A 14,287-nucleotide genomic window follows, 5' to 3' on the forward strand; every position below is an offset into this window, starting at 1 on the left:
GATACTTCAGAGAACCATTTGGAAATGTTCTCATAGATTAGATGCTTCGGCGATTGTCGGTTTTCTCGTTCTAGACTTACGTAATTTCTAGCTGCAGACTAGTTATTATACGTCTAAGATTTGCTCATTCTGTAGTGATCAATAGTCTCAGAGTTTAACCATTTCCAGCCGTGTAGCCAAACTACAGCTGTATGGTCTCCGTGGCCAATAGAATTGTAACCATTCCAACTTGGGGACTCTTACGTATTTTCACAAATAGTTTCATGTTTAATCACATACGTTTCACAATATTTAGATGTAAACCTGACAGCTGGAATATGTACATTTTAAGAGATACAGTTATGTGTGTTTCCTGTCCTTCATGAGATCACCAAATGAAACACACTCGACATGACTGTCCCTTAAGTGTCCACGGACCATGCCCACATTCTCAAAAGTAGAAATATTGTTTAGTTCTACCATTTTGGGGATTAGGAGTTTTGAACTAAGAGAAGCTCTTTGTTCTGGTAGACTCTTTCAATACTGCATGGCAGTTTCTACCAGCCCAGGGCACATCATGACAAGTGTGTGCATGATGCCCAAACGGCATGCCAGCAGCAAAGTAGGGCTGAGAGATGCGATGAACTGCCGTCCTTAGATCACCTGTCTCTTTACACAAGACACAGCTCATATAATTGATGAAGGACACAGTAAATAATTAATTCATATCAATATTATCCCATATCGCTCTCTGATGGCCTGCATTCAGAGACCGTCCATCATAGTTTTAGAGAGTACCATGTCCTTCAGGTTTCACTTCACATTTGTTTGTAATGTGGCCTTTCTTGAGGTTATTCCAGTTTGTCAATATCTAAAAGATTAGATATATTTGTACTGCCTCTCAATGAAAGCTCTGTCACCACAGTACTGTAGAGATATGAAACACTACACATTACATATTCATTCCACAACACCAAGTGTTAGCCTGGTGTGTTGGTGGGAGTGAATGCCCTGTTATTTTTTTTATTTTTTTATTTAACCTTTATTTAACTAGGCAAGTCAGTTAGGAACACATTCTTATTTACAATTATGGCTTAGGAACAGTGGGTTAATTGCCTTGTTCTGGGGCAGAACAACAGATTTTTACCTTGTCAGCTCAGGGATTCAATCTAGCAAACTTCTACTGGCCCAATGCTCAAACCACTTGGCTACCTGACACCCCAGGCTACCTTCTCCATTCTGTTAGAGTGGAGAAGACCCAGCTAGCACATAACGTTCTGAGAACGATATGTTTCATAGAGCTTGGTGAGATCGTGTTTGTCCTGTGGTTATTTTGCATACAACTTTCCCACAACTTTCTAGGAATTGTACAGGATAGTCGCTTGGCTTTGGAACATTCTCAGCACATTTAAGGAACTTGACAACAAAAAAACTTTATTTTCTTGATATTTCATTACTTTAACATAACATTTCCTTAAAGTTCAAACATGATTATATTTAATTTATATTTGGTAATGTTCTAGGAACGTTCTCCAACTGGTTTGACATAAGGAAAGTTCTCAAGTAGTTCTGAGAGTGTTATGAAATAACATTCTTTGGTGGGAATTTCAGTACTTCAGCATAACGTTTCCCACAGGTTTCCTCGTGTTTTTATTTCAAGTAATGTTCTCAAATTGTTCTGAGAACATTAAGAAACGTTATTCTGTGGGAATTTCAGTACTTCCACAGAACATTCCACAAAAGTTCCAATGTGGTTCTATTTAATGTCAGATTTGACTACATTCTAGGAATGTTTTAAAAAATGGTGTGACTGAAGCGATGTTCTCAGAATGTTCAGACAATGTATGGTTGTCTTTTATGTCAATTGTTTCCAATATTCTGTGAATATTTCCAGAAATGTTAACATCAATTAGCTTTAAATTAACAACAATTCGTTTCAAATTCTGTTCTCAGAACTTACCATAAAAACCACAAGATTAACAAAATATTGTAACGTTAGGAAAACGTTCTAAGAATGTTATTTAAAAACATACTGTACAGTGTACTCTGAACAAAAATATAAACGTAACATGTAAAGTGCTGTTCCTATATTTCATGAGCTGAAATAAAAGACAAAAGCTGAAGAACATTCGAACATCCAGGTATTTTCCACAGGTGCTGGAGTTATAGACAAACTCGTGGAAAACAGAAAGGAAAACGCTGCACACTTCTGCTTATGCTCCCAGGTGGTATTTATTTACAACAATGTTTCGACCCTTAGGTCTTCATCAGGCATCCATATCCCAGGTGAGGGTGGAAGCTCCAACAATTTTCTCTTCAGAGGAGACTTTTTCAGCACCACCTGTTTTTTAAACATTCCTAGATTAAGTTAGATTAAGTTAGCATAATTAGGAGCCATAGTGTTCCCCATCGCTGTCCCTTTGTTCTAGAGGAAAAAGTATCTTCTGAAGAGAAAATAGTTGGAGGTTAGTATTAGTTCAGCCAAGTCCACAGTACAATTGGTGCTGGGAAGAGCATTAGGGGGACGTTCATTGAGGTAGAACTTGAGGGTCTCAAGGCCGCCCTGATGGGGGATGTTAGTATATAGACTGGTAACATTTGAGATTGACTGTGTTTTTCTGTAATGGGGTTGCTTTCATCCACGTCCACTTATTAAAAGCCTCCCTATAAGTCAATTCAGTCGCATCAGAAGAATATGCAGCTCTGATGCTTCTTATCAGTAACAGACCATGGACCTCACACAAAGGTTTAAGGAAAGGCAATTGGTAAACATGCCAACACAGTTAGAAAGTCTGGGGCTTCTACATCTGTCGGAGGCCTGCCACAGGAGCTGGGAGCAACGGGCTCAAGTTATCCTGCCTCTCACCCATCCATAAAGGGTTCTCCGAATCCTGAGAAGCGTGAGAGTGTGCAGATTTCCTTGCCCTTCTCGCCAACCGTGATTCTGGGCAGCTCCATGGTAAGAAATGTGACCGTTCCTGGTGCAAAAACAATGTCTTATCCCGGAGCTCGAGTAAATGAATACACTACATTAGGACATGGACATCGATTCTATCGTAGTCCATGTGGGTTTGAATTACATTATGAAGGGCAGTTCTGAAAAGTTGAAACCCATCATATCTGGCCCTCTGCCATCTCTGAATCGCGGGATTGAACGCTTTATCAGGATTCTCTCTCTTCACAACAGGCTATGTTATTATTGTAGCTCAATGGGTGTAAGTTTTGTTGACAATTTCAAAACCTTTTGGAAACAAAACACGTTTTATAAGGAGGATGGGATCCACCCAAATGATTTGGGATCCTGGATCCTTTCACAGCACTATAAGGCTGCGTTGAGACAATGACTTATCAATGACTCAAGCCCAGCTCAGCTAATCACTACCATTGTGACACAGAGTTGTCATAATGCTTCAGAAAATGTACATTACACCAGGGGCGTCAGTAGACACAATGTAAGTAACCTAATTTATGTCCCTTTAACTGCCCTGAATCCCTCTACTGATTCTACAGCTTTTGTATGCAGTAATTCTGTGCCTATGAACCAGAGTTATACTGTTAGCACTGAGCCGATGGGCCCTAGGAGGAAGTCCACTGTGAGCAGCTCTCCCTGCTCTAACATAAAGAACATGAGCACATCTACTGCTGCTACATTCCCCAGTAAGGCCTTCAGACTGTTAAACAGCCACCACTAACATTGAGTGGCTGCTGCCAACACACTGACTCAACTCCAGCCACTTTAATAATGGGAATTGATGTAAAAATATATCACTAGCCACTTTAAACAATGCTACTTAATATAATGTTTACATACCCTACATTAGTCATCTCATATGTATATACTGTACTCTATATCATATACTGCATCTTTATGTAATACATGTATCACTAGCCACTTTAAACTATGCCACTTTGTTTACATACCCTACATTACTCATCTCCTATGTATATACTGTACTCGATACCATCTACTGCATCTTGCCTATGCCGTTCTGTAACATCACTCATTCATATAGCTTTATATACATATTCTTTATCCCTTTACACTTGTGTGTATAAGGTAGTAGTTTTGGAATTGTTAGGTTAGATTACTCGTTGGTTATTACTGTATTGTCGGAACTAGAAGCACAAGATTTCGCTACACTCGCATTAACATCTGCTAACCATGTGTATGTGACACATTTGATTTGATTTTATTTGAAAACAAGTAAGCATCCCAGAAGAAAAGTTTGTTTACATCCCCATTAGTGAGCAATTTATTCTTTATAATCCATCCACCTGACAGGTGTGGAATATCAAGAAGCTAATTAACAACACAATACCACAGATGTTTCAAGTTTTGAAGGAGCGTGCAATTTGCATGCTGACTGTAAGAATATCCACCAGAGCAGTTGCCAGAGAATTGAATGTTCATTTGTCTAACATAAACTGTGTTTAGGAGTATTTCTGTCTGTAATAAAGTCCTATTGCAGGGGAAAACTAATTCTGATTGGCTGGGCCTGGCTCCCCAGTGAGTGGGCCAGGCTACCAAGTGGGTGGGCCTATGCCTGCCCAGGCCCCTGCCCAGTCATGTGAAATCCATAGCTGAAGGCCTAATTCATTTATTTCAATTGACTGATTTCTTTATATGAACTGTAACTCAGCAAAACCATTGAAATTGTTGCGTGTTGCGTTTATATTTTTATTCAGTATACATTCTGTTCTGAGAACATGAAGAAAAACAACAAGAAAACTTTAGTAATGTTCAGAAAATGTCTCAAGAATGTTTTTTAAAAACATATACTGTACATTCCGTTCTCAGCATCAACAGAACTCTCTCTATCCTCTATCTTGTTAAGTGTGTTCAGGTGTGTTGGCCGCATCCACTAATTGGCCACTCTTAATGAGTGCTTGTTTCCTTTGAAATGGGGTCTGTTTGAATAGACTATAATGAACCGTTTTGTATGCGTAAAAAAACATGGCATGTTAGCTCCATCCTGGTGGCACATCCCTAATTCCATGGATAGAGAACAAACGATCATAGGTTCAAATCTCGCTGATGCCGTAATAAAAAAAAACCTGTTTGCATCATTAATGCCTAAGCAAATTCATTTCCATGTGTCATACTGTATCTGTGCTTGGAGTTGAAAAAAAGTTAATCCAAAACAAGCTAGCAGTGTTATTGAAAGTCTAATTGAAGCATTCAATAAGGTATCATTTTTATTTCTGTTATCAGAACCAATGGGAAACCAAAAACCTACTTCCAAGGTTCCGAATGTGCTAGCTGGGGACCTTGTATAGAACTTTTGTCCTTCCACCCAGGTTCATGTTATTCATTCCCATTCTCTGTGCAAAGGGGAATTGGTAGTTATAGACAAATTGGATTGGACAATTGGACAAGTTCTTGGTAGAGAATGTATTCATGGTCTTTTTCCCTTCCTTTCTGTCCAGTGGGGAGTGTTTACCTGTGATTGCTTATTATAGGTCCTTCAGCAGCATTGGCCCTCCATGTGCTTTTCGTCTATTCGTTGGTGTGCTGCTGTGTATTTTTAGCAGTCGTTCTGGGAGGTATTGTTTTTGAAGAGCCCTGCACTGTTCAGGGTGGTTGAGATGAGAGGAGTGTTTTTGGTTATAAATCCTAACTGCTCTCTTCTCTCTCTCTCTTTTTGTCTATCTCTCTTTCACTTCCTCTCTCTCTTTCGCTCTCTCTTTCTCCATGTCTCTCTCTTTCTCTGTGTCTCTCTCTTTTTCTGTATCTCTCGCTCATCTAGACATGGAACACGGTGTGCTGGAGAGGTTGCTGCAGCCGCCAACAACAACGTATGTGGGGTGGGCGTGGCATACAACACCAAAATTGGAGGTGAATGAGGCATGCTGTAATTGAAGAAGGCTTTGCCAATGGCCAACAATGATTGGTTGACTTGGGTCTACTGTCAGTTGAACCGGAGTCATGTTCAGTAGAACATGACTTGCTATCCGTCACTTCTGAATATTTACCAACTTTTGTCTCTAATCTTTCGTCGAAGACAAGTACTCTAATCAGTCTAATGGATTCTTTCAAGCCACTTTCTGGCCATTACCAACTTGTGTCCCTAAACACTGTCAAAGACAAGCAGCCAGCCAACAAGACTCAGTGGAGCCCTGAGAGCAGTCCCCAGCAGTCCCCTCCACAGATGTTAGTCATAACTCTCCTACTCCTCCTAGTCTTCATTAGCATGCATCTCCTGCTCTAACAGCTCATTGGCTCCTGCTCCACACATATTCCTCTGACAATCTGCCCATGTCCCAGGGTTACACAATTGTTAATAAACAACACAGTTTGCTGTGTGCCTCGTTCCCCATCGGGTGTGTGTCTCCACACACCCACACACATACACACTCATCCCACACACACACACGGCTCACAGCTTCCATTACTGTTCTGAGGCGGCCCACATCAAAGCTGCAGGCAGGCCAGTTCAGGTATTATGATAAAAGATGGGCCGGTTTGTTTCTCTCAGGTCACAGATGCTGTTGGAGGCACCATTAACTCTCCCACACTCATTCGTTAGAAGGAATGTTGTGTTGTTTTTGTGTTTTTTGTGAGTTGTCTGTCTGTTGTCTTACCTGGTGGTTTCTTGGAGGAGAAGGTCTTGACTCTTGTTTTAATGGCCAAAGTGTGTGTGTGTGCGTGTGCGTGTGCGTGCGTGTGCGTGTGTGTGAGAGAGAACAATTGTTCATCACATCTGGCAGTGTGACAGGCTCATAAGCCCTTTGTCTCCCCAGTCAGACTGTGTTTGTCAGTATGACAGCCGGACACACAAGGCTTTATTTCCCAACTGCATCATGTTTATAACACCTAGGGAGTGAATGTTATTTACAATAACGGTTACATGGAGAAAATCTGATCTCTCTGAAATGAAAATGGATGGCCCTCCTTTCAGCAAAATATGTTTTACCTAAACCCTCCCTGAACACTTGAAAACAAACAAGTGCCCCTCCCCTATACCCAAAATAATAATTAAAACAAAATGGATAGCAGTTTACCCTCACTTTTTGGACAGACCAGAGCCTTAGATATGCAGTTTTAGAAACTGTTCTTTGTCCTGTAAGCATTACATGGCAATGCAGGAATGTTTATAGCACACAGGGCTGTGGGCCAGAAGGTTGTGGATTCGCAGACAACCGTGGACAAGAGTCGGGGTGGAAAGATCTCCTATATAGTAAAAGCATTAAATTAATCTATCATCGTATTTGCAGGTCCGATGAAAAAATAGCCCTTATAAAAATGTCATGCAATTCTACTTAACTTTACATATTAGTGGATCTTTTTTTATATCACACAAAATTACCAAAATGATATGCTAAGAATGGACAACGAGATAGGAGAATGTGTTCATTTCATATTTCTCCAATGCCAAATCCGTGTGTATTGTTTGCAACAGTTTGCAAATAATTCAATCTGAGTCGTTAGGAATCGGAGCATGGTACTTTCAAAAGTTAGGCTTACCTTTTCACCCATGACAGAGTAGGCCTACCTTTCCACCCATGACAGAGTAGGCCTACCTTTCCACCCATGACAGAGTAGGCCTACCTTTCCACCCATGACAGAGTAGGCCTACCTTTCCACCCATGACAGAGTAGGTTTACCAACACAGAAACATTTAAGCTTTAACTGCTGGCTACTCTTCTTCCGTGGCTTCACCCAATGAGAGAAAGTCACAAGTGATTCCCTAAAGCTGTCTGGGTTTAAACATCTTCTATTTTTGCAGAAAGTGAATAGCTTAATCAATTGATAGTGACAGAATTAGATTACTTTCCAAGCAAATGCAGCCTCTGAATGTCAAAGAAACGAAACAATGATATACCCATATGCATTGGAGTCACGTCTTTCCTGGGTATTTTGCAGCTTGTTTCTAGCATAAAGCATCGTGGACCAGCATTGTTATATATCACTTTATATAACTGGATTTGTTCAATTTTAAGGACTTTCAACAAGCACAGCACTTACACAAATGACTGATGATTGGCTGAGAGAAATTGATGATTGATGATTGGCTGAGATACATTTTCTTCAAAATCTGAAGCTAACAAGGGGTAGGCCTGAGCTTTTTGCCATTTTCTCCAATAAAAGGTAGGCCTATGGCATACCCTCTCAAACCACCATCAATTTGAGTCCTGGCTTTAACTTAACAGCCCTTCACTGAAGGCTTTTTAAAGAGTGCATGGTGGGTGGTTGAATTGACCGAAAAATCTATGTATATAGCAACCTATGACCTAATTTTGTCTGTCAAACAGGTAGGCCTACCTCTTATTTCTTAAATAGGAAGAAATAGTCTCCACGACAAAGCCCTCTTGTTCTCAATGAAGTGTCGTGGAAATTTCCTGTATTTACCAAATCATGAGAGCAAACCACACACAAGTCAAAGTTATCATAAAGTCTATCTTTAATTATATGAGCTCCATCACAACCCTGTGACTCATTCAGTGTCTATCAATGAATTCTCTGAGAGTCCTTACACATTGCAACTGAGATCCTTTATAGCAAAGACACACATAGCCAGACAGCATTGGCCATAAATTATAGTTCAGCTTTGTCTCCTAAACTATGTTATTTTCTCGCTCTCAGAACCATAAAACAAATCCTCATATCAACAGGCATATATCAAATCCACCCATCCTTGACAATATCACAGAGACACATTGGCTGGCACACAGACATTGTGGAGCCAAGAGATACACGCTTGACCTCTCCCCTCTCTGCGGCCCAAGTAACTTAGTCCTGACAGAGAACAGATGACTGCAACCCGGCCACAGAATTATACAAAAATAAACATTCTGATGAGAAGTAACTCACAAACATATAATGAATATAAAACATCTTCCCTATGTTACCAACTAATTCTGATTATTCCCCAACAGAAGTCTAACTAAAATGAAGACGGTTTAAATGAATTTTGCTTACTCGCATTTGCCTACTTTCAGCACCATAAGCTGTCCATTTCCGATTGATTGTGCCGTGGCTGCTGCTTCAAGTTTCTGCACCACAATGTAAGTTACTCGAATCTGGCTAATTGTGAGGTCAAAAACTGTGATAAATGCATCATGTGCAAGAATTATATTATTTTTAATAAAAATCTATGATATGGTCCCCCCTTTTCTGCTATAACAGCCTCCACTCTTCTGGGAAGGCTTTCCACTAGATGTTGCTGCGGGGACATGTTTCCATTCAGCCACAAGAGCATTATTGAGGTTGGGCACTGATGTTGGGCCATAAGGCCTGGCTCGCAGTCGGTGTTCCAATTCATTCCAAAGGTGTTCGATGGGGTTGAGGTCAGGAATATGTGCTCGCCAGTCAAGTTCTTCCACAAACCATTTCTGTATGGACATCACTTTGTGCACGGGACCTCACTTTGTGCACGGGGGCATTGTCATTATGAAACAGGAAAGAGCCTTCTGCAAACTGTTGCCAAAAAGATGGAAGCACAGAATCGTTAAGATTTCCCTTCAATGGAACTAAGGGGCCTAGCACAAACTATGAAAAACAGCCCCAGAACATCATTCCTCCACCACCAAACTTTACGGTTGGCACTATGCATTGGGGCAGGTATCATTCTCCTGCTATCTGCCAAACCCAGATTTGTCCGTCGGACTGCCAGATGGTGAAGCGTGATTCATCATTCCAGAGAACGTGTTTCCACTGCTCCAGAGTCCAATGGCAGCGAGCTTTACACCACTCCAGCCGACAATTGTCGGGGATCTTAGGCTTGTGTGAGGCTGCTCGGTCATGGAAACCCATTTTATGAAGCTCTAGACAAACAGTTATTGTGCTTAATTTGCTTCCAGAGGTAGTTTGAAACCCGGTAGTGAGTATTGAATCCAAGGACAGACGATATTTACGCGCTATGTGCTTCAGCACTCGGTGGTCCTGTTCTGTGAGCTTGTGTGGCCTACCACTTTGTGGCTGAGCCATTGTTGCTCGTAGACATTTCCACTTCACAAACAGCACTTACAGTTGACAGCTCTAGCAGGGCAGAAATTTGACCGAACTGACTTGTTGGAAAGGTGGCAGTGACACGTTGAAAGTCACTGAGCTCTTCAGTAAAGCCATTCTACTGCCAATGTTTGTCTATGGAGATTGCATGGCTGTGTGCTCGATTTTATACATGTGTCAGCAATGGGTGTGGCTGAAATTTCTGAATCCATTAATTTGAAGGGTGTCCACATACTTTTGTATATATAGTGTTTCAAAGTTGGCCTCCTGTCTTCTTTCTCATCTAAATGCTCTCATTCTCAAACTGAACAGAACATAGCCTATAGGCTAGTCTGTGCATAAGATTTTGGAATAGGCCTAATCAAAAATAATTTTCAGGAAAAAAACCTTTGACTCTCCTCCTCAACTGCCACCGTAGCCCTACACAGCACAGCAAAACATTTTTGATCAGCAAGAGCAGAGGAGGCTGGGGCTCCGGGTTGGCATATCCATTGCAGTGTGTAATGCAGCCTAGTTTTATTTACACCATCCCAGCAGCTATTTTAGAAATATGACTTTGCTCTGTGCTTCCCTGAGCATGCACTTCGTAGGCTATAGTCAAAAGGCTATGGATAATTTTTTAGAGACCACATTAAATAGCCTATAGGCGCAATTGATATTGCGTGCCCAGCGGAGAATCAGAGATGATGGGCGGCATCAGGCACACATCGATATATAGCCTAATAAACAACTAATTCTAAAACACTGATAAATATTGAAATTTCATCCATTACACATTACATGACCCTGCCCTGGACTAGATTTAAAAAATACTAAACTCTCTCCTTGACTGAAATTGAAAAATCCTAACCCTCCCACATTTTCCTCCAGGTAACCAACGTTCTGTACATTTTGATCTGTTCCCTGCTACTTCTCCTCTCATGCTGTCTCTCTCTGTCACCTTCACCTTTTTTCCCCTTTCTGCCTCACCCTGCCTGTATTATTTAGTTTATTTCCCCTCTGACTTCACCCCCCACTCTTTCTATCTCTCCTGTGTGTGTGTGTGTGTGTGTGTGTGTGTGTGTGTGTGTGTGTGTGTGTGTGTGTGTGTGTGTGTGTGTGTGTGTGTGTGTGTGTGTGTGTGTGTGTGTGTGTGTGTGTGTGTGTGTGTGTGTGCGTGTGTGTGTGCATGTGTGTGTTCAGGTGTGCGTATGCTGGACGGGGAGGTGACAGACATGGTGGAGGCCCACTCCCTCAGCCTGAACTCACAGCACATCCACATCTACAGCGCCAGCTGGGGCCCAGAGGATGATGGGAAGACGGTAGACGGCCCCGCCAAGCTAGCCAAGGAGGCCTTTCTCCGAGGAGTCACTGAGGTCAGTCATTACTAGAGCAAACATGGTTCATGATACATACCTACCAGATGTTGTTTCAAAGAAACACACATAGAAAGGATAGGATCAACTGTATTGTCCCAGAGTGGAAACTAGTCTTGGACTCACCGTACTGCTGTATCAAATTCTACGTTATACACACATACTCACAAATTATCTTAGAAGATGATTAGGTTTTCCATTATGATATCCAGTATAAATGATTTCTAAAGTAAAACTCTGACAAGTGATGCAACCGCCATACTTGATCTAGAGCGTGTTCGGGCCTGGAGCACCAGCAGGAATTACTGTCATGTCACGCCAGAACTGTAACTATTCACCACTGTCTTATTTGATGGGTTTACTGAGAGTATGTTATTGGCTTAGCAGAGAGCACGCTGTAGACCTGACATGATAGTTACACCTGGTACTTCAGGCCAGAACACCCAATACAATATCCATGTCATACACATCATACACATCTCGTAGAACCACATACAATCCCCTCGCCTAGTTTCTTCCCCTGCCCTCTGAGTCCGAGCAGGCCCATTGGGTTTGATGGAGTGAGCCCCAGATGGATTGGACAAATCATCTGAGGTTAACGAGACCATTCCTCATGTGTCAGCATGGGACATTAACAGAAACCCATTAATACAATGGTGGAATGACAAATGGGAGAGAAGAAATAGGAGAGAAATTGCTGACGTAGGGTCAAATTTAGACAGGAGGGGAATAGAGCAGGGGTTCTCAAAGTTGGGTCCGTGGCCAGATATCAAAATATATATAACAAATCTTTAATGAATATTACTAACAGATTAAACACATTTTGTCCAAGGGATCTGTTGAATAAGTTTAGAGGTTGTAAAATAATACAATGTAATATTATTATTCTACAATTTCTGTTCTTAACTCTGGGCAACATGAGTCTGAGATGCTCACAGGCATATTGGTATTCACTGTAGTCTACCAATTACAAATAGTTCAACTCGATACTTCTTGTATTTCCCATTTTTTTAATGCACTGTAATTTAAGCTTTAAAACGGCAATTTTTTAAAGTTGTAACATAAAAAAAAATCGCTCTGCCCCTTGACAAAATGTGTGGAATTGCAGGAAATTAGCTTGAAGACAGCAAAATGTTCCTTCCAGGGCCTGAGACTTGGTTCGTCCGGCCATGCACTTGCCAAAGTTATAGTAGAACTCCTTGTATGCTATTTTTTATCTCACTCAAGCTGTGTTCTGATTATGAGGGGGTCCCTGATGAATTTTCTATCACAAAAAGGGTCCCCGGTCCCAAAAGGTTTGAGAAACCCTGGAATAGCGAATAGCCATCTTTGTAAAAATGTGGGAGAGGGAGTTTTAATGGAAGTTTTTAATATGGTTTTAATATGATTCATATAGTAAAATCTCATATCTAACACTAGTTTAATGGCAGGTTGATGCTTATTGTTATGAGTCTTAGATAGGCCAGCTGCAAAGCCATACTTTGCTATATTGTAAAAATTCATGAAAAAAAAGTGTACCTTTTGTTGCTAATTTGAAGTTATGGTTAGACATTAGGGTTAGCAGTGTGGTTAAGGTCAGGGTTAAGTTTAAAATCCGGTTTTGAATTCATGGTTGTACCAGCTAGTGACCACTCTGCAGAGCTGCCTCCAGTACAATTTGATGAAAAATGCTAACCTGCAGGATTATAGAGCAATGGAAAGAAAATAAATGCCTGCAGCAAAACAGGACATTACCGGTTTTACTGAAAAAATTCCCGGAAAGATTAGAAATACCTGTTGATTTAGTCCTTAAGAAAACAAGCAATGCATCAGTGGTGAGAATAAAATAGGGATTGTGAGGGCTGTTGGCCTTTTAACTGCCCATCCAGCGGTGAGCAGGAGAGTCCCACTAAGTCATGCTGGGGCAAACCCTCCACAGAGGACAGGGATTAGGAAATAACATTCTCACAGCACTACTTAAATCCATAAAGACTGTGGCTAAGTTCCCTAAGCAGTGTTGTGTGTGTGTGCATGTGCTTGTGTGAGATATGATTTGTTTTGTTCATGTCGCTGGCACTCCCACGCCCCCCTCCACTGCTTCTCATCTCAGTCTCAGCTGGAGTTGAGGCACAATGCAGTGTGAGGTAGAGTGTGTGCCTATTTAGCCCCTCTATCCCTCCCTTCATCTCGCTCTCTCCCCTGCTCTTTTATGCAACCTCTTTCACATTTTCAATCAATCCCTCTATTTCTTCATATCTGTCCAACTGTGCCACTCTGCTCATATCCTTTTCATTATTGAATGTTGTCTTTCTCCACCTCGTTTTCTCTCTCTCCCTAGCTCCTTTCTCTCTCCCTCTCCCTCCAAATGATATCTTCTCCTCAGTATACCTCCTCTCCTATTTGGTTATGAAAAGAAAAAAAGCTTCAAAGTATATCTTTATTGAGATATGCTTACCGCCTGTTGTGATGGAAAGGCCCAATTAATCTGTTTCATTTAGTTGTGACTAATGGCATCTTCATGGAGATGAAAGATGGAGAGGAGGTGGATAAGTGTATTCAGTAGATAATATTATACTGTATCATGATGCCGCTCCTCCCAGTACAATGATGCCCTAATTTATCTGTCTAACAAATCACAGTCAACTAACTGTGTACAGTAAATAGCCTGCCATTGTTTATGAATTACAGTGCATTCGGAAAGTATTCAAACCCCTAGACCTTTTCCATATTTTATTACATTTCAGCCTTATTCTAAAATTGATTAAATTACACACAATATCCCATAATGACAAATCAAACAGGTTTTTAGAAATGTTTGCAAATTTATTACAAAATAAAAAACAGATTTACCTTAGGTAGAGCTTTGGATTAGTAACCGAAAAGTTGCAAGATCAAATCTCCGAGCTGACAAGGTAAAAATCTGTCGTTCTGCCCCTGAACAAGGCAGTTAACCCACTGTTCCTAGGCTGTCATTGAAAATAAGAATGTGTTCTTAACTGACTCGCCTAGTAAAATAAGTACAACT

At 41.0% G+C, this 14,287-nt stretch overlaps 1 protein-coding gene across 2 annotated transcripts in view; it reads left to right on the forward strand.

Annotated features, from left to right (window-relative positions):
• Window positions 1-14,287, forward strand: part of furinb (furin, paired basic amino acid cleaving enzyme b) — a 170,802-nt gene that overhangs the window by 132,299 nt on the left and 24,216 nt on the right. For both annotated transcript variants that reach the window (XM_021573226.3, XM_021573234.3), the window contains exons 7-8: window positions 5,727-5,815; window positions 11,111-11,283. In XM_021573226.3, coding sequence (XP_021428901.3) covers window positions 5,727-5,815; window positions 11,111-11,283 — 262 coding nt within the window. The remainder of the gene's footprint in view (window positions 1-5,726; window positions 5,816-11,110; window positions 11,284-14,287) is intronic.

Source organism: Oncorhynchus mykiss, chromosome 2, assembly GCF_057628025.1.
Source record: "Oncorhynchus mykiss isolate SJ-2025 chromosome 2, ASM5762802v1, whole genome shotgun sequence".
NCBI lineage: Eukaryota > Metazoa > Chordata > Actinopteri > Salmoniformes > Salmonidae > Oncorhynchus > Oncorhynchus mykiss.